At 43.1% G+C, this 23,963-nt stretch overlaps 1 protein-coding gene and 1 pseudogene across 4 annotated transcripts in view; both read left to right on the top strand.

Moving 5' to 3' along the window:
* Positions 1-1,284: 1,284 nt before the first annotated feature.
* Positions 1,285-23,963, top strand: part of LOC119526551 (solute carrier family 25 member 44) — a 37,937-nt gene continuing 15,258 nt past the window's right edge. The window contains exons 1-4 of one of the 4 annotated variants that reach the window (XR_005215203.1): positions 1,285-1,569; positions 6,514-7,151; positions 12,020-12,142; positions 14,066-14,138. Coding sequence is in view for 3 of the 4 variants with exons in the window: in XM_037825744.1 (XP_037681672.1) it covers positions 6,527-7,151; positions 12,015-12,142; positions 14,066-14,253 (941 nt within the window). In the remaining variant the exon portion in view is untranslated. Of the gene's footprint in view, positions 1,570-6,513; positions 7,152-12,014; positions 12,143-14,065; positions 14,254-16,909; positions 17,099-23,963 lie in introns of those variants that run through there. The other 3 variants (XM_037825745.1, XM_037825744.1, XM_037825746.1) reach the window with 3 other exon arrangements.
* On the top strand, positions 23,184-23,552 carry LOC119528135 (annotated as a pseudogene).

Genomic DNA, 23,963 nt, shown 5'->3' with positions numbered 1-23,963 from the left:
TTTACAATGTTGTGCACCTATCACTACCACCTAGTTACAGAATATTTTCATCACTCCAATAGGAAACCTGATATCCATTAAGCACTCACCCGTCATTACCCTCTTCCATGAGCCCCTAGCAACCATTAATCTGCTTTCTGTCTCTATGGATTTGTCTATTCTGTATATATCATATAAACAGAGTTATGCAATGTGTGCCCTCTGTGTCTGACTGTTTTCACTAGGCATAATGGCTTCAAGTTTCATCCATGTTATAGCATGTATCAGCACTTTGTTCCTTTTTATGGCTGAATAATATTCCATTATATGTGTATGCCACATTTTGTTTATCCATTGATGGAAATTTGGGTCTTTTACATTTTGGCTATTGTGAATAGTGCTGTTATGAACATTTGTGTACAAGTTTTTGTTTGAATACCTGTTTTCAGTTCTTTTGAGTATATACTAAAAATGCTGGGTCATATGATAATTCTACATTTAACTTACTGAGGAGCCACCAAACTGTTTTCCACAGCAGTTGCCCCATTTTATAGTCCCACCAACAATGCACAAGGGTTCCAATTTCTCCCCATATTTGACATAACTTGCTTTTTTTGTTTTTCCCCTTTTTCTTTTCCCTCCCTCCCTTTCTTCCTACGGTATCTTACTGTGGCTTTGGGTTGCATTTCGCCGCTGACTAATGATGTTGAGCATCTTTTCATGTGTTTAGTGACCATTTGTATAGCTTCTTCGGACACATGTCTATTCAAGTCCTTTGTCCTTTTTTAAATTGAACTGTTTGTCTTTTTGTTGTGGTAGTGTAGAAATACCAATTTTGAAATGAATTGATTCGCTCCACCCCAGGTCTCTCAGACCCTCATCTTAACAGCTCTCTTCTTTTGAATCTGTGTATAGACAAAAGCCTTCGGAGATTGAAGAGACCGTTATAAAGTCATTTAGTCCACCTCCACGATGTTCACCATTCCTGCAGTTTTTTTTGAGTTCCTAAATCTCATTACTGGTTGTCTAGCCTCAATCCTTTCTCGCTACTCCGGACTCCATTGTTTTGGGCTCTACAGATCAGGAGAAAAAAGTCTCAAAAGTCACAAATTAGATTTGAAACTAAAGATTCCAATCAATCTCAAACACAAGGTGACCCACTTACACTAGATCTTCTAGAAGCGCCGGGTAACTAGACATCCACGAATAGGAAAGACCAAAACAGAACACGCACGCGCTTTAAAGATAAGGCCATAGCGAAGCTACAGAAGGCGTGGCTACCGCCCGAATCCAAGATGGCTGCCAGGGCTACCCATCCTTGTTCCTGGGTGGTGAGGATTGCGGAGGGAAGAGGGCGCAAAGGCTCAAGCACCATTGGTGGACTTGCCCATCGCTTATCTCCGCCCTCTAGGGGGCGGGGACGATAACATTCCAACTTCCGGTTCCGGCAGTACGGGGACCCGAGTCGAGATGGAAGATGCGACCGGAGACCGGCAGCCGTCGGTTACGGAGGGTAGGGGGGTGCTGAGGCCTAGCGGTCCGGGCTTGGAGTTCGCCTCAGACGCGGCGGAACCGCCCGGATCTGAGAAGGTAAGAAGCCACGGGTTGGCTCGGGGTGCCTGAGGACTAGGGTCTCTGAGGACCTGGACTTGTCAAGAAGGCAGTGGGTGTCTGCGGAGCCGGGCTGCAGTGACCCCGCCACGCAGTTTTGGGAATGAAGGACGACCACGGCGAGGCAGCTCTTCTCTGAGGAGTATGAAGTTCGCTCACAGCGCATGAAGCTTGGCGGGGCGTGGGGGGTGGGGGGTACGCGTTCACGAGGACTCAGAGGGGGCTGTGCGGGGCTAGGACCGAAGGTGCATGAAGGGAATGTCACGTGGAGTATGTGGAGAGGATTGTCATGTGGTGTCTGTGATGAGGGATCACGTGGGGACCATGGAGGACCAAAAGAAGGCTGGGTGGGAATCGCATCATGTCGGAGGGAGAAGATTATCCTGAAGGAGATGTTGGAGGCATTGCCGGGGACCTCGTGTAGAGAACTGTATATTCAGTACGATGGGTGGGCAAGCTGTAAATATATTCACGTTCATGTGGTAGATAGCTCACCTCATCAAGGATGCAGGGCCTTGATGCCCACACAGTAGAAAGGACAGAGTGAGGAGAGGATGCTGGTCAGTACTCTCCTTGTTTCTACCTGAGTATTGGGGACCAAGCCCTTTAGGTGTCTTGTCAGGAGTTGTAGAAGGTGGTTGGATTTGAGGGGGTGGTTGTCTAAAAGGATCAGAGCAGGCCAAGTGGTCATCATTGGGCCTAGTTCCGGTGACAAGTTAGGATGGAGTCAGAGGGCCCCTAAACTAGGCATAATGGACCTAGACTTGTAGATGTAAACAGAATAATCAGTCATACTGACAGTCTTTATATTTAGAGCAATGCTTCCCAAACATTGGTATGCATATAAATCACCTGGGATCTTGTTAAAATGTTGGTTCTTATTCAGCAGGTCTTGGGTAGGGGCCTTAGATTCTGCATTTCCAGCAAACTCCCACAAGCTGCACATGCTGCTGGTCTGTGGACACTCTGATAGAAGGAGTTAGAACAGCACTGTCCAGTAGAAGTTTCTGCAATGATAGAAGTGCTTTACAAAATGTTAACGAAATGCTTTCACAAATATTACCTCATACCAGCTGTACCACGACTGTTATATAACTATGGCAGGCTTCATTAGCTCCATTTCACAGACGAGGAAATTGAATTTCAATGAAGTGACTTGGTTACAATCCCACACTAGCAAGTAGTGGAAGTAGAACTCAAACTTAGATCTCCTGACTATTAGTATTCTTTTTATTGTATGGCATTTCCTTCCAGGTGACACTGCCTTCTTCCAAGCCAAAGTTTAAAAAAAAAAAAAGTCTTTTAAATAGAGAAATTGTAAGTTTATAGGAAAATCAGGTGAAAAGAACAGAATTCACGTATAGCACCTCCTTATACCCACAGTTTTCCCCTATTATTAACACTTCACATTAGTGTGATACCTTTGTTATAATCAATGAAACAATATTATTACAATTATATTATTAAACATAGTCCATAGTTTACATTAGGGTTCATAAATGTTTTGTACTCCTAAGCCAGAATCTTATCTCAGAATCTGGTATGATTTTTCTGGTGCAGGGAGAATGAAAGTGGAGAGGAGGCAGGTCTGCCTGGGCCAGTTTGACCCTTTCCACTGGTAGGGTCAATGGTGGGGGCTCTGCCTCTAACATCTTACTTGGTGACTTCAGGACAAAGCACTCACTAAATCCTGGGTCATCATCGGTCAGGTCCCCACAGGAAGGACTTCAACCTTTGTGCCCGAGCAGTGTTAATGGGTGGGAGAAAATCTGTGTTTGGAGCAATGCACACAAATAAGGAGCTGGGAATGAAACATAAAGCAGTTGGGCTAATTGAATTAAAAGAAGAGAAGGCTGAAGGAAGTTGCATAGAGGTTAAAACAAGAGGAACAGGGTTGATATTGTAGTAGGAAGTTTGGTGTTATGTAACAAAGAGGAGGTTGAGATCCCACCTTTTAGAAGCGGTCCCACCTGTTGGAGGAATAGAGGGGATGAGTGCAGTACTTATCCCTCTGAGACATGACCCTTAGTGGCTTCTCCTGTCACCATGGCAATAGTAAGAGTCATCTGCCCTGGAATGTCTTCCTTTCCCTTCTGGGAATTTATAATAAACTGGTACGTTTGAGAGCCGGAGGAAAGGGGGAAATGGGCATCAGATCCTGCTTTAGGAATTCTCTTCACGAGGTGCAGGTACTCTGTGGTTCTGTCCATGAAATCAGTTCTTGGAATGGACTCTTTCACTGCTCTGTCTCTCTGTTGCTCTGCCCCTCTGCCCTGCTTAGTACACAGTTTGCAAGAGCCCATCAGGAGACCCTCCTGCTTGAGCCCTGCTGGTATTTGTTCTGTGACAACAACATGTCCGCTCAGACACTCAACTTGGCCACTTGACAAACACCTAGGGAAAGCAGAGGCATCTCTTGGTTTCTCTGGACCAAAGCTAAGAGGAGTCCCTGGGCATGTCTGTGGCCAGGAGCTTACACTTATCCCTTAGGTGACAGCAGTCCTGAGGACATCAGTTCTGCCTCCTGTGGGTGGGAATGACTTGGCTTTAGACCGAACAGAGTGATTTGTTTTGGAATTCCCCAGCAGGAGGCATAGTGGAGTAGAAGAGAAATCTTAGCTCATATCCTGCCTCCACCGCTGACCAGCTATATGACCCCTGGCCTGATAGTTTTAACCTGTCTGACCCTCTGTTTCCTCATTTGTCAGAAGTGTCTAACTATATGTACATAGGTTAAGTTGTAAAGATTACATGAGTTAGCAGGTATTCAATAAATCCTAGTATCTCCCTATCCCTCTTCACTTCCCAGTGGTGTTAGAAACATGACCATGGGATCCCCCCATGACAAACACCCTCAGATAGGGGAGACAGTGACCATGTTCTCTTGAAGGTGGTTGCTTTTGGTCAAACAAAAGACATCATCAGAGGAAAAGATTACCTCGCCGGACTTGGTGGGTGTTCCAGGCTGAGGCTGGGGAGGAAAGGCCACCTTTGCCCACAACAAATGGCACATCAGTGTTCCAGGGATTTTCCTCCTGACAACAGAACCCCACCTCTTGCTCATTTTCCACAGCCTAGATTCTCCACTCTGGCCAACTCAGGTGATTTCTGTCTTCCTCATTTCCAAACCCTTCTTTGCTCCTTTTCACAGTCTACATGTTTTCCCTCTTTCTTTCACATTGCTTTATCCTCCTCCAGGAAGCCTGTCTTGGTTACCTGTACCTCATCTAATGTCTCGTGCATTCAGTTTGCACTTCAGGTATCCCATTCTTTAATGAAAGTGATACAGTCCAGCACAGGGATTTCCAAAAAGCCAACTTTGCTTCCCCACTGGCTTCCATGGTCAACCAGGAGCAGTTCTGAAGAAATAAAAGCTACTGAAGCCTGAGTTGGGAACTTCTGCTGGGGAAAGTGATTGAGGATGGACTCTGATTAGGCATTTGGCATGAGGTTTGCCAAGGCACTGGCACCAGGATTGCTGCTGTAGAACATTTCAGCTCTCCAGAGTCATCCCAGTGATGTGGCTGCCTGCTTTCCAAGCCCTTAGGGATTTTTCTCAAAGCCTGGAGAGCCCCTGACTTCCCACTTCCTGGAATTTAACTTCCCACTTTCCCCTTCTGGCTGAAAATTTCCAGTGTCCTACAGAAGAGGGGTAGGCTACGCTGGAACACTTTATGACTAAGTACATATCCAGTAGACGATGTCCTGTGGTTTGACATTTCCCAAGTTTAAAGCTCCTGGTTTTATATAGCCATTACACTAGTCAACTTATTAGTTTTGTTTGAAATTTTATGTAATGGATTCACATAACATTAATTTGCCGTAGTTTCTTTTTCTTTGTATCTTGTATCCATTTCCCGGAGGGATGTTAATGTCTCCTTGAACAACTGAGTTTTTCAAAGGCAGAGTCTGTATCTTCTCTATCACTTGAATCTCCCTACATTATCTAGAACTAAGGTTGTAGTTATATGCTTAAGGTTGAAATGGGTCAAACATGCCCTCTACCTTCAATTAGTCTTAAGACTCTACAGAGAAACTACTTAATTCTCAAGTGGTTCTTTTCTGTCTTTGTCTGGAGTGGGTTATCTAATAACCAGAGAGGACTCTGACCTTTGGTCTGTTCCTGACTTTGTAACTCCTTTCATTGGAGGGAGGGAGGTGGTACGGGGGTGCCCTGTGATGTGAAAGCTGCATTTACCCTCCTCTCCACAGTTTGTTCTAATTCAGACTGTAGAAAATATGAGAAGCATAGTGAATATGGGTCAAGGGAGCTCCAAGAGGCCAGGAAGGAAGACCAGAAATAGAGTGGGATGAGGCTGCTGGAAAATGGTGATAAGAGAGGCACCTTTCTGAGGATGAAAGGCCAAAGGTAGTGCCTCCTCAATGGGCCCAGGAGCATCAAAAGTGGAGCACTCTCTTTCAGTCTGTAGGGACCTCCTAAATGTCAGTGACATCCAGAAGTCCTCTAAAGGGCCCTGCATCCTTCCAGGTGGTCGGTTTGTCCAGATCATCTTGACCTCTGCCTGGGGGAGCCAGAGAAGGAGAGTTGTCCCTGCCTAGGGCCAAGTCATCAGAGCCTGGCAGAGGCAGAGAGTTGAAGATAGGCAATCCTAAAGACTGGGCATAGGGAGCTGAGGAAGGAGTGGAACCAGGGAAGTCACTGAGGTGAGGAATGATTTTTGGAGGAGGGAACCTGAGTTGGGAAGGACTGACTGATCAAGGAGAGAGAAGCAAGTAGTATCCTGGTCTGGGAAGGAAGACTCAGGTGGGGGTTGACAGAGCCAGGCTGGGTGAAGTCTAAGCTGTGGAAGGTGAGTGTCCCAGGAAATGAAGCCTACGATGGGGCTATAGAGCCTAGCCAGGCAGGGTAAGGGTCAAGTCTCGATCTCTTCTTACGTGCCTTCACTCTACTCAACCCCCCAGGTCTTCAGGTACAATGGAGGACAAACGCAACATCCAGATCATCGAGTGGGAACACCTGGACAAGAAGAAGTTCTATGTGTTAGGTGTGGCAATGACCATGATGATCCGTGTCAGTGTCTACCCATTCACTCTCATCCGCACCCGGCTGCAGGTTCAGAAGGGCAAGAGTCTGTACCATGGGACCTTTGATGCCTTCATCAAGATCCTGCGGGCAGATGGTGTCACTGGCCTCTACCGGGGGTTCCTGGTCAACACCTTCACCCTCATCTCTGGCCAGTGCTATGTCACAACTTATGAGCTTACTCGGAAGTTTGTGGCTGACTACAGCCAGAGCAACACAGTCAAATCACTGGTAGCTGGTGGCTCAGCCTCCCTGGTGGCCCAGAGCATCACAGTGCCAATTGATGTAGTCTCCCAGCACCTGATGATGCAGCGCAAGGGTGATAAAATGGGTCGCTTCCAGGTACGGGGCAGCCTAGAGGGACGAGGGGTGATTGCCTTTGGCCAAACCAAGGACATCATCAGGCAGATTCTGCAGGCTGATGGGGTTCGAGGCTTCTACCGAGGCTACGTGGCTTCACTGCTTACCTATATCCCAAACAGTGCTGTTTGGTGGCCCTTCTATCACTTCTATGCAGGTAAGCAGGGGCCAGCAGAGTGGGGTGGGTTTGGGTTTGCTAATGGGGCTGAGATGATGTTGCTTTATGCTTGTTGGAGAGGAGGGGAGGTTTAATGAGGGAAGGGGGGAATGGGCCATCCATTCAGCAAACATTTATTGAGCCCTTATTGTGTGCCAAGAGGATTCAGAGATGAACAAGACATGGTTCTTGCCTTCAAGGAGCTTATAATGTAGTCTGGGGTGGAGGGAGGGATCAGACAAGTAAAATGGGTGACTTTAGATTAGTACATACAGTATGCTTTGGGTACATTGGAATCAACTAAGGTTAGTAGAATATTGGCAGAGAATTGGAAGGTGAGGAATGACAAAACTCATGGGCTGTTTGGGACTTGAGTATGAAATTGATGAATAATAGTTAGTTTTTGATTGGATGCCTTTCCTTAGCTTCGTTAAATTCAAGGTGGGTTATAACCTGAACCTCTCCACTTCCTATAATGTAGTTTTGTTTATTAAACATTTTACTTCTAAGTATTTCCTAGAGATGGGATTACTGGGTCAAAAGGTAAGAATATTTTTGAGGGCCTCAACACACATACTGACAGATTTCCTTAAAAAAGAGCAGAGCACATCACTAAGAGCAGGACCTGAGTGTACCTGGTACTCTGACATCCACAGCTTTGAGCAGCTACCAAACTCCAGTTAGGGCAGTCTGTGCTTGCAACCTCCTCATCCCTGCTGTGGGCAGGGGGCCTTCTGCCCCATCCCATCCGGAACTTTTCTGAGCAAACTTTGTAATGACTTACTAACCTTGTAGTCACTTTGTTTCAGAGGCACTGTACTTTTCTGGTTCTTTTATTTCTCTTGATTATACCACCTTGTTGTTGTTGTTGTTGTTCTCCTCCTTCTATTCTTCTTCTTCTTCTTTTTCTTCTTTTTTGGAGGGGGGTAGTAGCTAACTTTGTTTCATTCTTCTTTTTAACTCAATCTTTCATCTGGAGTATTTGGTAAAAATCCAGATTCCTGGACTCCACCTCTGACTCTTTGTATCAGAATAGGTCCTGCCAATCTTTTTTTTTTTTTTTTTTTTAAATCTTCATTTTATTGAGATATATTCACATACCACGCAGTCATACAAAACAAATCGTACTTTCGATTGTTTACAGTACCATTACATAGTTGTACATTCATCACCCAAATCAATCCCTGACACCTTCATTAGCACACACACAAAAATAACAAGAATAATAATTAGAGTGAAAAAGAGCAATTGAAGTAAAAAAGAGCACTGGGTACCTTTGTCTGTTTGTTTCCTTCCCCCAATCTTAATGTTAAAAGAGCTCCTCAGAGAAATGTGAGCATTTTCCCTGGAGTCTGTCTTTGGCCTTCTCTCCTAATTTGGTTTCATTTACATTTATAGCTGCACTTTTCTCATGCATCCAAAATCTCTATTTCTGTAAATAGACTAGCCTGTCCAGAGCTCTGGATAGACGGTCTAACCTCTTGACCTGGGTGCATCTGCTTACATCTGAAATTTTATTCAGTTGACTATCCTTCATCCGAAACTGGCTTTCCCTTGTGACTTACTTTCATCTGTCAGTGACCTATTTTTCCACATCACTGAGGCTTGAAGCCTTGGGGGTTGTGCTTCACCACTGCCTCTTCCTTGTCCACACATCTAGTGCAGAATACCTGTCCAAATTTCCTCTCCTTTCCTGCTGCCTGGAAACTGTGCCTCTGTTACCACCTCCTGGACTGCTGCATCAGTCTTCCAGCAGTTCTCTCAGTCTAAGCTCTCTTCTTTCTCATCCATCATACACGTCCCATGTAAAATTAATGTGGATTAATTTTAATTTTTTAAACCCTAGTTATGGTGTTCAGTGATTTCCACTATTGAACTCTTCAGCCTGGCTTCAACCTCCCTGTCTAGAAAAATCTCCTGTCGTTCCCTTGTGTATTGTCCATGTTGCTGCCAGGCCAGATTGCTGACAGTTCCTCAGCCATACCTTATCTCTCTCACCTCTGTGCTTTGTTCATGTCCTCCCTCTGTCAAGAATGCTTTCCAGGTACACCTATCCTGGTGAAATCATGACTTACCTTAAGTGCTCCTTATGGTATCCTTTCCCATCCTCTCCACCCAATCCTTAACCCAGAAGTGATCTTTCCCTTCTTTCAACCCCCATGACATTTTGTTTGAATCTTTCTTAATGCAGTTTTATAACATTGTTGCCTTGATGTTATTTGTTTGTGCCTGATCTCTTCTACTTCATGGAAAGGTTCTTGGAAAGGGAGGAAACTAAAATTTATTGAATTCCCACTATGTCCCAGGCTCTGTGCTGAGATTTTGCATGTCTCCCATTATTTCATTCTCACAACAACCTTATGATGTAGGTCTTCATAGGATACCTTTAGAGATGCCCCAGTCTAGATTGGGTTCCTTCTTATATGTTTTTTGAAACCACACTAATATATTTCTGAATACTTAGCTGAATTTGTAATGATACATTGATTAGTATGATTATTGAGTTAATGTCTCTTTCCTCCACTAGTCTGCAACATCTGTAAGAATAAGGACCATGTTTGTTTTTGTTCACTGTTGTACCTCCCAACACCTGGCTCAGGGTACAGTGAATCATAAATTCTCAGTAAATTGTTGTTGAATCTGCCAATGCTGCCTTATGACATTTAGAATAAAATCCAGTTTCCTTCCCATGGTTTACATAGCTCTACATGATCTGGCCCCTATCTGCCTTTCCAGCCCCATCCTGTGCCACTCTCTCCTTACTCACTTGCTCACTGCTCTTCTCACAGTGCCTAGAACACACCAAGCTCTAGTCTCACCTCAAGGCCTCTGCAGATTAAGTTCTCTCTGTCAGGATGCTCTTGCCCTCTTCTTTGTGTGGCTAGCTCTTTTCACACTTCAAGCCCCAGTTTACATGCCACCCTTGAAAAGAGGCCTTCTTTAACTGCCTTCTTGGAGAGAGGGCTCTTCCTGTTTTCTGTTTCAGCACCTTGTTTCTTTCATGGCACTTGTGACAATTTGCAATTACTTTACCCCTAACTCCCAGCTCCCTAATTATGATAGACGTTCCATGAAAACATTTCCCTGTCCGTGTCTCTGTTTTATACTCAATACCTAACATAGTGCCTGGCATCTAGTAAGCATTCAATAAATATTCATTTATATTACTTGTCCAGAGTCATTTAGTCCGGAGGGACTTAAACTAAGTCTGTCTGGGTTTTATCTTCCACTTCACAGATAATAGGTGCTCAGTAAACATTTGTTGATTGAATAATGGAAATGAAGGAAAGATATGGGGCTCTTTCCCCCATCCTTTTGGCCTTTGTTCTTCCTCCCCCTAAGCCCCAGGAAGATGGCATGTCTGCATGATTAGAATTAGAACCTGGATTCTGCTGCAGCTTACAGGCCTGGGGGCCAGTGCAGACAGGCCCAAGAAGGCTGGCAATGCCAGTACAGATGCTACCTTCTAATGATTGCAAAATGCCTTCTTCTCAGGAGAAACAGGATACCCAGGAGGTGGAGCTGCCAGTTCAGTTTGCTTCTTTCTGTTTGTGTGCTGACCCTGGGGAAGGAAGTGATTAGAAACTGAGGGAGAGGTGGTTCTGCTAAGGCTTAAGAAATCCTGCCATGCCAACTGGAACTGAGAAGCTCTCACTTCTGCCCTGACAACCCCTACCTCCCTACTTCTGCCCCAGTCTTTGGTTGCCTGACCATAAATGACCAAAACTAGGAGCATGAGAAAAAAAGTGTTAAAGGCATGGCAACTGAACTGTAGAAGAGGAAACTGAAAGGGAATCTTTGAGATGATAAATCTGTTTCACATCCCATCCTACTCAGAATAAAAGCCAAAGTCCTTGTAAGGCCTAAGGGACTTATCTCTCAGACTTGATCTACTCTCTTTTCCCTCACTTATTCTAACTCCAGGCATATTGGCCTAACTGTCTCTTGAACACTTTAGGCATGTTCCTGCCTCAGGATAGCTTGGAAAGCTCTTCCCACAGATCCATGTGGCTTACTCTCTCCTCCCAGTCTTTGCTCAAGTTCCAACTTCTTGGAGAGGCCTCATGGCAATCACTCAATAAATCTTTGTTGAGTAAATGAATGCACTCTTGTCTTTCACCTCCAGAGAGAGTGAAGCAGAAAATTCAATTGCAGGTAGACTTTCAGTTATACTGGGAATGGGTGAATCCTGGTGTACCATTCTGTCTTCTTCACCAGCAGTTTAAATAATGAATTTTTCTTTCTTGATATGGACTTGAGAAAAATTCTCACTATGATACGACTTTCCCTTTTTATTTTAATTGTTTTTAATTTTAAAAACATTCACATGGTTCAGAATTCAAAAGGGAGGAAAGGGTATGCAATGAAAAGGCTCCTTACCCACCCCAGTCATCCAGTTCCCTTCCTTAGAGATAGTCAGTGTTACCAGTTTTTAGTGTATCCTATCAGAATTAGTCACTGCACATATGATCAAATAGGTAGTATGTGCTTTTCTCTAGCCTGTGAGTTGGGAGTAGAGTAAGTGGCAAAAGGTTGTTATATTAGGAAGGTTTTTCTGTCCATCAGAAACGAGCCAGCAAGCAAAGAAGTTTTGGAATCCCTTTATCCAGAGGAATCTTGTCCTGTTCAAATGGATAACATTATCAAGTTGTCTTCTGGAAGGGGCCTGAGACTAATAATTTTTTTTGTTGGCTTCAGATGAAAGCAGAGAAAAGAAAATATAGGAATTACAGGGTCTAAGATGGCTAAGGATGGAAAGTTTGTCATTGTTGGGAAGGCCAATGGGTAGAAGCAGCAAGCATAGATAAGGCAGACAGGGTGGTACGTCATGTCTTGAGGCATCTATCTTTCCCCTGATTCCAGAGCAGCTCTCGTACATCTGTCCTAAGGAGTGCCCTCACATTGTCTTTCAAGCTGTCTCGGGGCCCTTGGCTGCAGCCACTGCCTCCATCCTCACCAATCCCATGGATGTCATCCGAACCCGCGTACAGGTAAGAGCAGCCTCCTTCCCCTCCTTCCGGATAAGCCATTGGAAGCACAAACTTCAGGCCCTCCAGCATTCCCCTGACTACCTTGTCTCATGGCCATTTCTTGTCATCCAAGCCCCTTCCTTGTGACGGCTACAGAAACCAGCTGAGCACTTTTAAGCTTCTAGAATGTTTCTTATCCTGTCTGCTGCCCTGCATGCCTCTACTCCTTTCAATGCCCACATCTCCAGGACTTCTGACTAGTTTCTTCCAGCCTTTCATCCTATTAGCATAGCTTGTCAGCCACCCTTTCCTTACCTTGCAAGTTTCAGGTTATAAGAAATATTTATTTCAGTTAATTTGATAAGCTTGTCTGATTTCTCCACTAGGTTATGAGCTCTCTATGAAACTGAGAGTGACTGTTCTGGAATCAGTTTCACAGATTATACTGGGTGATTCAGACAAAATGCTGACAAAACCCTTAATAGTGCTGTAGAAATTTTAGTCCCTGCCTTCAGTCAGCTCAAAGACTAATTACATAAGCAACTTGACCAGATTCTGAGTAATGATGTATAATATGCAAATAGCAGGTTTTGTTGTATGAAGTTTTAGGTGGAAAGAATGAGGGATTTTAATGTCTAATTTGGGTAGCTGAAGAGGAAAAGTGGAGGATCAAAACAGGTGTACAGGAAGGTGTGTCATTGAATTTAAAGGTCAGTGATAAAATCAGCTTCCCTGGTATCAGAGTGTTGGGAAGAAGGTGATAGATATAGGTATTTTTCCCTAGGAAGGCATACCTCCCCATTAGTAAATAAATAAATTGACATCTGATTGTTTCACAAAAAATAATGTACACAGGTTCAGTCCCCATTCTCTTCTGAGCCTTGTCGTGGGTGTTCTAGGAGGAAATCCAAGAGAAGGGATATGTCCCTGCTTCGAGGAGCTCCCAGTCTGGAGGAGACATGGTACATATAAGGACCGCAGGCAGAGCTGAAAAAAATGCCCTTGATATGGCTTGGATAAGTGGGAAGGTTAGGGGAGCAGAGGTGGTTGGCTGAGAGCATATCGGAGAGGAAGAAGGAAGTGTGGAGGAGGATGCTGAAGGAGCAGGGAGGAAGGGGAAGATATTCTTAACCATGGATGGGATCATCTCATGATGATCATCCAGTCTAGGGGAGGTATGAACGGGAAATTTTTCTGTCCTGCATCGGCTGATAGCCTGAACTAGGGTGGTTCTAAAGGTATACTTCGTTTGGTGGCAGGGGTAGGGTTAGGGAGGGACTGCTGAGAAAGATGAGAGAAGAGATTCTTGCTTTGGCCAGGCATCCAACATGAAAGGGAAAACAGGCCACAGAGTACATGGGAGATGATGGGACAGAGAAGACTCTAGCCCTGGGTAGGTGGGGGGGGGGGGGGCGGTTCAGAAGGATTGGGGTGGTCAGAATCAAAATTACAGACTGGCAGAGCTGCAGAGGACCTTAGAGGTGATTTAATCCAGTGTCCCTGAGACCAGAGAGAACCACCCAGTCTAAAAACTCATAGCAATGTAGTTTATATAATGATATTAATAGTAACTGTCATTTATTGATAACTTACTATCTGCCAGGCACGATTCTCAGCATTGATAAGTATTCTTTTGTTTACTGCTCAGAGCAACCTCATGGCCTAGGTAATATCATCACCATTTTATATTGAGGAAACTGAAGCACAAAGAGGTTATGTAAATTATTCAAAGTTATACCATTAGTAAGCTGGGGTGCAGGATTCAAACCCATACAGTCTGGAACCAGAGCCCATGCTAAATTACTTTGCTCTACTGCCCTTTAGAAGCAGAACCCAGCCCCTCTGACTCCCAAGTCTAGTTCTTCTCACTTTAGCCTAAAACAGAAATTGAGCAGAGGGGCTTTGACTTCAGTCAGTGGCCCTTCACTGTGTTGACTTTTCCAGGTTGAGGGCAAGAATTCCATCATCCTGACCTTCAGGCAGCTGATGACAGAGGAGGGACCTTGGGGCCTCATGAAGGGCCTCTCAGCCAGAATCATCTCAGCCACACCCTCCACCATCGTCATTGTGGTGGGCTACGAGAGCCTCAAGAAGCTCAGCCTCCGACCTGAGCTGATGGACTCAAGACACTGGTAACCAGTAGTGGGGAGAGAATCCTGCTGTTTCCCACACTACACTGGGTTGGGGGCAGAGCAAGGAGGAGGATAGCATCCTCTCCACATGCCCCCACCACACACCCAGCCCTGCCCTGAACCAGGTGGCCTGTCTGGGGCAGAGACAGAGACTTTGAACTGCTCTTGCTGAAGAGGCTCCAAGCCTGGATTCCCTGCCCTCCCTATTTTTAATCCTCTTGCCAAACTGGGCTCCCTCACACAGTCCCTGTACTTGATCCTGCCCTAAGGAAACTCCCACCTGGTAAACCTTCTTCTGGCGTCCCCTCCACCTGTATCCCCGAGATCCTGAGAAGAGCTGTACGTAGAACTTGCTTGCCACCACTGGTTCTTCCTCTTTTGCTTACAGCCCAGACTCCACATCAGCCCTCTCCTGCTTCATCTCTTAGGCTTATTTTTATTTTGGGACTGAGTTTCCCACCAGACTACTGCTTTCCCCTGCCGTTGGAGAAAGGTACCAGCACTTTTGCACCAGGAAAAGGAGCAGCAAAAAACCTCTGGTTCTCCAGAGCACTCTTTGGAGGAGTTACTAGATTGGGGGGAGGTGTTGATACTTTATTTTGGTGTGTGTGTATGTTTTTTTTTTTTTTTTTTTTTTAAACATCTGTGAAACAAGCTGTTGTCTTAGTCCTGCTAAAATGCCAATCCTGCAGTTGGAGCCCACCCCCTCCTCAGACAGGTGGAACATATAATATAGCTTTTTCTTCAATCCCACTTTCCTATGCCTTTGATATCCCTTTAGTCCCAGAGCCCCAGCACAGTATAAGCTGTTGGCTTTTCCTGGTCCAGATGGCCACGGTGGTGAGCATAGTTTTAAGTAGATTAGGTTGTCTGGGGCACACTGGACCTGGAATACTATTCTGAAAGGTCAGGTTGAGAGAGTAGTTGGTTTGCAGAGTGACGAGAGGGTGCATGTGCCCCAGTTCATCTCCCCCAGGCTAGCTGAGCCAAGCCTAGGAGAAGGCAGTGGAGGTTCTCAGCCCCAGGCAGCCCTGGACTTAAACATATATGCCCCAATCACTGAGACTCACGAAAACATGCTCTCTTACGTGGGCATCTCTGAGATGCAGAATTGTTTATTTTTCTTCTTCCTGGTTGCGAAGTGTCATTCCAGTAATGTTACCTTATGGAGGGATGCTTGGAAGAGAGTAAAGAAGTTACCCAATATAAGGACTACTGCATTCACCAGCCTGATACTGCCGACATTATCTGTTGATGCTCTCCTCAGGAGCTGGGAGCTGGGCACTCCTTCCCTGCCTCATCCTTCTTCCCCAGACCCTTCACCATGCCTGTGTTACATGCAGAGAGGGGCAGCACACAGAATGAGAAGAAAGCACGTCAAAAACCTTTGATTTCTACTTCAGACATTTGACCTGGATCATCCTTCAAACTTTATTGGTCCCACCATCTGGGAAAGGCCATGGTGCCAATTTGAAAGGTGCTAGTTACCTGAAGCCTTGATATTTCTTATGGCAGCACCATATTCTTCCTCTCTTGGCCAGAGCAGAATCTGAAGACCACATTTCTTTACCTTCACACCACCGCTGCCTATCTTGATCTTTTATCTTTGAGGGCTTTTTTTTCCCCCATTTTCACTTAACCTTTATTTTTACTTTTGTTTGTCCTGTCTTTCATTTTGTCAAGGGAGTCCTCCAATTTCTATTCATGAATGACCATCCAAAGGGTTGGGCCCACAAATCATTCTGAATCTTTTGGCCCCTCAGCCACACTTTTACCTTAAGAACTACAATCTAATGGAAGCAAGGGGCCTTTCCTCCTTTTCAAGCTTGTTCTACCAAGACCATTCAAGGTTGGTTTTCTCATCTCCACACCTTCCCCTCCCTAGAGACTTTTCTTCAGTCCTTACCCACTATTGCAAAGTAGGTGAAGTATGGAGGAGGAGATAAGCTCTGGCCTCTTATGTCTTAGGATGTTTATCCGTCCCAGACTCTCCTTTCCTTGTTTTATTTTTCTTGTACAGTATTTCATAGCCTTTCACCTGTTCCCTCTCCCCCTCCCCCTCTCTCACACAGCACGTAGGGTTTTAAAGGATGATGTGTGTATTATCAAAAGGACCTCTGGACCCTACTTTCCCATTTAATAATTTAGGAACTTGGGTTGGGTTTTATTCAAACATGTCTTGATGGGGATGGTACCATGGGCTTCTGTTCCCCAGAACCAGATACCAGACCTCTGAAATTTTTTGATGTATTGGTCTGTCACCAAAACTGTATAAGAAACTTGGAAGATTGGGCAAGACGGGAAACCTGGAGTACTGAGGGACCCAGGGATGAAAATACAAATGCACTGTGGACTCTTGTGAATATTAACGGTGAATATTCACTGTTATACTGTACGAAGTCTTTGACATGTAATTAAAAAATTTTTATCGAGCCCCTGAGCTTTGGTTTACGCGAGCTTTTGGTTTAAGTATTTTGCTGGGCTGTCGAGAAAATACATTGATGTACTTTATCTTAGTCTCTGCATAACCCTCGGCTTCCGGCAGTTTCCTCTCCCCAGTCCAGCTGGGCTCGGTGATAGACATTCCGCCGGTTCCAATCGGAGGCGTTCAGTGCCAGCGGCGACCAATCGGGAGCTCCGGTAGGCGGGACTTCCGGGCCAGTTAGATTTGGCGGTTTGTCTTCAACATGGCCGAAGCGAGCAGCCGTGAAACGCGTAGCTGCTGTGAGCAAAAAGGGTCTGAGGGGTTGTCCCTGGAAACTGTGCTACCGGGCACCATTTCGAGGGTGAAGCTCCTCGACACAATGGTGGAAACTTTTCTCCAGAAGCTGATCGCCGCCGGGAGGTAAGGTGAAATAAAGTGGAGATGAGGGCAACTGGAATAGGCTGAGAAGCTGAGGGAGAATAAAGAGTTTTTCCCGAACAAGAGTCAAATCCTGAGAGATTAGGACTGCAAGATGGCAAACAGCTCAGTCACATGGGTCTCCGGATGTGGGGGTTGGCGGGTTGGCAGGTCTTGGGGCAGGAGAGTTGGTTCTTGGGTTGGTTTTGTTTTGTTTTGTTTTTAACTTTTTACTTTGAAATACTTTCAGACGTGCAGGACAGCTTAAAAAATACTACAAACCCCATACAGAGAACTCCACTGTACTCCTTCCCTTCCCAGGTACCCAGATCTACCAGTTTTAACGTTTTGCCACATTAGCCGTTTCATTCTGTTTTATCAACCCATTTTCTGGACACTGGAGTGTAGGCTGTATACACTATGTTCTGTGAATATTTTAATACTGCCATCTGCATTACCTAAGAACAAGGATATTCACTTATTTAATCAACTTAAGTGCAGTTGTCAAGTTCAAGAAATTTAACATTGATAACAAAGCTTACAGTCTGTATTCCAATTTTTCCATATGTCCCAATAATGTCCCTTTGAACCTTTTCTTCTTCCTTGCTAAATCCCAACCAGGATCATGTGTTGGCATTTAATTGTCATTGTCTCTTTAGTTGCTTTTTTTTCTTTTCTCAATTTTGGGAACATATATACCACATAAATTTTCCCATCTCAATTGTGCCCAAGCATACCATTCAATGGGATTAATCACATTCACAATATTGGGTACCCTCACCACCTTCCATCCCCCCACCCCCCTGGTTCCTGGTTTTTTGACTGGCAGTCTTCTAATCAGACAACACTGTCAATTCTTGACCCTTAAAAAGTCATGGGACAACTGTCCCTTCCTCCCAATAAGACTAGTTTTCACTAAAACTTCAGGTGGTTGGAAGTTACAGGTTTGGGAATTAGATCAGAGTTCCAATCATGGCCTCACCTCTATGTGAGCCACACTTAACCACTCTGTGCCTCAGTTCCTCATCAGTAAAATGTCAACAATAGTACTCTTCTCTTAGGGTCTTTTGAGAATTAAATAAGGAAACATATGTAAGGCATTTAAGACAGTGTCTGGCATATAAAAAACATTAGAATGTTAACTAATATTATGGGAATAATACCTTCTTCACTGGGAGTTTGTGAGGACTAAATATATTACCATAGGAAGAAACATTTTTCCTGCCCTGATTTTTATTTTACACAATGTTTTAACAATAGTGGACACTTTAAAGTTTTGCCATTATTCCACCTTAGTGTTGAAATAGGGGTAATAGAATCTAAAGGGTTTGGTGCCCTGACCCCAGCCTCTTCTCCATCCAGCCTTCTCTATCCCCACTTCACCTGTTCTTTGGCCTCATCATGACTCACATCTTCTCCCCATCTCAGTGCCTCCTATGTTCAGTACTTTACCATTCCTACATAGATCTTACGATTCATCTCTTCACTCAGTGATTCACTCAGCAAATATTTGAGTACCTACTCTGTGCCATGCATTGTGTCAGGTGCTGGGGATATGATACAGCAGATAAGCCCGTGTCCCCTGGGAGCTTACATTTAGGGATAGAGACATGCAGTAAACAGGATAATCATAGAGCTTGGTAAGATAATGAACAGGTTATATGACAGAGAGTAATTTGGGAGAAAGAGGAACACTAAATAGGATGGTCAGGCAAGCCTGCTCTGAGGAGGTAACATTTGAGCTGAAAGGTGAAGGATGAAGAGGAACTAGCATTTTGAAGAACTGAAGAAAGAGCTTATAGGCAAAGGGAAGAGCTTGTACAAAGGTCCTGGGATGGTCAGAATGTTCTAGACACTGACAGAGGCCTTCTTGGCTCCAACATAGTGACTGGAGGGAGAGTGTAAAAGCCCAGGAGACTGGACTGGCACTTGGCAGCCTGATCATGCAGGGCCTTAGTTTGCCATATTAATGAGTTTGAAAAAAGAACTTGTGATTATCTTTATGATATGACATATCATAACATAACATACCATCATTATATGTCCAGGTAAGGCCCCTCCCTTATTTATTTTTCTCACTCATATTCTTACCCTCTTACCCTCTCTTATAGGCGACATTCTGTTGGCTATATCCTCTCCTTTTATTCATTTATTCATAATACAAATATTTATTGACCATCTACAATATGCCAGGGTCTTTCTAGGAGCTAGAGATATGGCAGTGATCAAAATAGATAAGATCCCTGCCCAGGTAGAGCAGACATTCTAGTGCTGTGAAGAAAAACAAATCTGGGTAAGGGAATAGGGAGCAGTGGGAAGAGGGGTCAGGGTTAGTGTGAACGCAAGGAAGTGATATTTGAATATGTTTGTGTCCTTGTAAAATATGTTCTTTTGTCTGTGTATGTTTTTAATTTATGTGAATGATATTGTGCTACATATGTGTTTTTTCACACAACACCATGTTGTTGTTTTAAGATCTAAGCATGTACCATAAGTGTGTATGGTTCAGAGCTTCTCAGTGCTGTTTGCATTCACCTCCCCACTCCCTATCATGAACTCTGGTTGCCTCCATGTTCCTCCTCCACAAATTTTGCCAGAGTGAATATCCCTGTTCATTCCCTCCCAGACTAGTGCTAGAATTTCTCTAAAGTAGGTAACTGGGAGAGGGATCACTGGATGCCAGGACTCACACCAAACTCACTTCAGTAATTTTTGTCAGATTGCTTTCCAGGAAAACTCTTCCTGTCTCCCACATCCTTACCATCCCTGGGTATCCATCATTCCAATATTTACCATTCTGGCAGGTGTGAAAGGAATGTCTCATTATTGTTTTAATTTGCATGTCCCTGATTCCTCAGAGGTTTGGGCATTTCCTTGTCTACTTGTTATTCATTTGGGCTTCCCCGTCTGTAAACTGTCTCTACTCATTTTCTCCAACCTTGTCTTTCTTACCCATTTTTTTAAATTGCCTCTTTTTTTTTAATCTTGTCAAGTTGCTGGATTTCCTAGTGTAGTCTAGAAATCAATCCCTTGTCAGCTTTAGACTGAAGAAGCAAAATCTTTCTCTGTCCATCAGCTGTTAACTTTTTGTAGGGCACTTTGAGGAACAGACATCTTTAATTGAAGAAAAAAAATAGAAAGATTTTAATTGTTTACACTTTACCCCAAGAAGATGAAGCAGAAGGAGAAACTCAGTCATCCTAGTGGATCTCCTCACAAGATATGTGGTTCCTCGTGACTTTCTCAGCCTCTTGGCTAGCGCAGCCTCCCTCAAACAGCTGTAATAAATTTCTTGGTATTGCCTAATCAATTAATTTTTAATCCTTAATTTTTATGTAATTTTGTACATTTGTTGGTTTTTTCACATTATGGTTTGTGCTTTTGGGGTCTTGTTTGTAAAGACTGTGCTCAACACCTGAGTCACTAAGATATTCTCCAATGTTTTCTTTTATTAGCTATTTTATCATTTTATTTTTTATCTTAAATCTTTAGTCTGCCTGCATTAAGATGTAAGATGGTAGTCTCAGCCAGACTTATTTTTCTACAATTCCCAGCCTCGACCACTAAACTGTTGGCTCTTGCTCATTTCTTTAGGAAGTCTCCTTTATCATATAGCAACCCCACCTCACCCTGAATCCCTGGGTCTCTCTTGATCTGTTTGTCTGTCTCTTTGCCAGTGCATATGTTATCTTAATACCAGGACTTTGTAGGAAGCCTTAATTCTGGTACAGTGAGTCCCGTTCTTCTCTTCTCTTTAAAATTGGCCCACCTATTTGTGGACCCTGACTTTTCTCTGAAAACTTTAGAATGCGTTTGTCTGGTTCCACAAAATATTCAGCTGCAATTTTGGTTGGGATTGTACTGAATTAATAGATCAACTTGGGGAGAAATGATACCTCTACGATGACGTCATCCAGCCACAAACATGATATAACCTATCCATTTAGTCAGATTATCTTTTATGACTTTTTGGAGAGTTTTAAAGTTCTTTGTGAAGGACTCGTGCATTCTTTATTAGGTTACTGCCTAAGTACTCTAAGTAGTTTATAGTTTTTGTAACTATTGTGAATGTTCTCTTATTTTCTATTTTCTTTTCAAGTAAAGAAATGCTGCAGGTTTAGAGAGGGGATTGATTTTTATAATATAATTTTGTGTTTAGCAACCTTGTTCCACTCTTTTGTTATTTATTTTTTGTAAACTTTATTAAAGCATAACATCCTTCAGAACAGTGCACAAAATCTTAAGTGTTCAGCTTGATACAATTTTACAAAATGAGCACACCCATGTAACCAGCATCCAAATCAAGAAACAGAATATCATGGGAACCCCAGGAGGCTCTCATGAGGCTTCCAATCCTTACCTTCAGTCTGCAACCACTGTCCTGACGTCTGCCACCTGAAGTTAGTTTTGTTTTGTTTACAATATGGGCATATATTTCAAGTTGGGTGAACTCTGTGGAAGAATATTGTATCTTAAGCGTGTTACCATAGCACTTTAAATGGCATTTGCAAGCATGATAAACCTTGTGTAATCTTTTTCACTTTTGAGAACTTTTTGAACTTGTGGAACAATGTTTATGGGGAAAGAGAGAGATACACTTCAGAATTCTATTGTTACTTCAGTGTTGGAACAAGAATTGGTGATGATAAGGTCAATACAAATTAAATATTTGAGATTCACATATTCTTCATTAACGTCAGCATTCTATGGAATACTCCTGGAGAACTATGATTTTAAGTTAAGATTGCCTTTGTGAGATTCATTCATACTGTGGGTAGTTGTAGATTGTTTATTCCCCTTGCTGCATAGTTTCCCATTGTGTGACTATACCACTATTTATTTACCAATTCTACTCTTGATGGACTCTGATTATTTCTTACTGTTTGCTAATTATTGAGTTTTCTCTGTAGATGATCATTTCATCTGCAGACTTTGCTAGTCCTGTTTCTTCCCTTCTAGTCCTTTTACCTGTTATTTCCTTTTTTTGTGGTGTCGTCAAGGACTTCCAGTATTACATTAAACAGTAATCCTGATAAAGACATTTTTGTCTTGTTTCTAAAGTTCTCTATAACGTTTACTGTAGATTTTGTATATATAGTCGTCTCTTCCTAGTTTTCCGAGTTTTGCTTTTTTAAATCATAAGTGGGTGTAGAATTTGGTAAAATGTTTTCTTCCCCTATTAAAGCAATCTTTTGAATGTTCTTTAATTCATTAATGTTTTTAATGTTATCTACAGTGATAGATTTTATGGAAGTTAAACTATCTTTGTGTTCTTGGAACAAATCTACTTGATTATTGTTTCAGTTTGCTAAAGCTGCCAGAATGCAGCTTTATTTATTAAGTTTCAAGTTACAGTTCCAAGACCCCAATTAAGACATCAACAGGACTATACCTTCTTTGAAGAAAGGCCGATGGCATCTGCGTTTCCTCTGTCACATGGGAAGGTATATGGTTGGCGTCTACTGGTTCTTCACTCCCAGGATCTGATTTCAGTATGGCTCTCTTTCCAGAATGTCTCTGGGCGTTTCTCTCCTAGCTTCTCTGAACTCTCTGAGTTTCATCTGTTTTTTATCCTCTCATAGAGGACTCCAGCAAGGGGATTAAAACCCACCTTGAATGGGCTGGGCCACATCTCCATGGAAACAACCTAATCAAAAGGTCCCACCCGCAATAGGTCTGCCCCACAGGGATGGATTAAGAGAACATGGCCTTGTATGGGGTACATGACAGCTTCAAACAAGCACAGTTATGCTGCATTATTTTATATATATATACTGTTAGCTGTTAGATTCAGTTAGATCTGTGTTTATATCCTCTTAAGTAAAATGGGCCTATAATTTTTTTCTTTCACAGTCCTTCTCTGCTCTTGAAATCAAGGGATATACTAGCCTTGTATAAGGAGCTGGGACATGCTCCCTCTTCTTCTGGAACAATTTATTTAAGATAGGGATTATCTATTCCTTAGAAATTTGGAGAAATTTATCTAGCCCTAGGGCTTTTGGAGGTTTTGAGGGCTTCTAGTATTAAGTTAAACAGTAACAATGTTTCCTTTTTCCTCTTTCAGGAATAGAGCCTAGAGGCATTCAAAATGGTCCAATATTTGACCTACCATGGTAGGCTATGGCATAATACAGTTTCTAACAAAACCAGGCTGTCCGGACCCCAGATAATAGAATTGTTTACCTTTATATCAAGGAAGTTGGGAAAGCACCAAAATCAGCATGTGGAGTGTGCTCAGGCTGACTATGAGGGGTTGGTGCTGGGAGACCTAGCATTCTTATGAGGGTATCTAAAACAAACAAAAACAAAGGTGGGCAGAGCCTTTGGTGGGTCTGTGGGTGCTAAATATGTCCATGAAGTGTGCTTTCCTGATTGAGGAACAGAAAATCATTGTGAAAGTGCTGAGGCACAAGCAGAGAGTCAGAAAGCTAAATTTAAAACTGAAAGTTTTAATTAATTTTTTAATTTAATTAAAAAAAAACAAACAGTAACAATTCCAATAGGCATTTTTATCTTTTCCTCAAAGTGTCTCCATAATGTTTGTTACAGGTTTTTGGTATATAACTGTTTCTTTAATGTTGTGTCTGTTCAGTTTTTGTTTCTTCTTGTGACAGATTTGTCCTTTGACAGGCTTTGCCCCCCAGAAATTTACCTTGTCTGTTTTAATTAACTTATAACTGCTTCAAATATTTTAAATTGTCTTAATTCTTAATTATTTAATTTTTATTATCGCCCATTTTCCATTATATGCTGTTTCTCTCTTTCTTTTTTTTAAAGAATCAACTTTTTAAAAAAAATCTATTTTTTGAGATTATTCTTGTTCTCTGTCTCTTTGGAGTCTGCCCTTATCTTTATTATTCCTTGTTTT

Source organism: Choloepus didactylus, chromosome 2, assembly GCF_015220235.1.
Source record: "Choloepus didactylus isolate mChoDid1 chromosome 2, mChoDid1.pri, whole genome shotgun sequence".
NCBI classification, from domain to species: Eukaryota; Metazoa; Chordata; class Mammalia; order Pilosa; family Megalonychidae; genus Choloepus; species Choloepus didactylus.
Note: the sequence above shows the minus strand (reverse complement) of the source record. Positions and strands in the feature narration are given on the sequence as shown.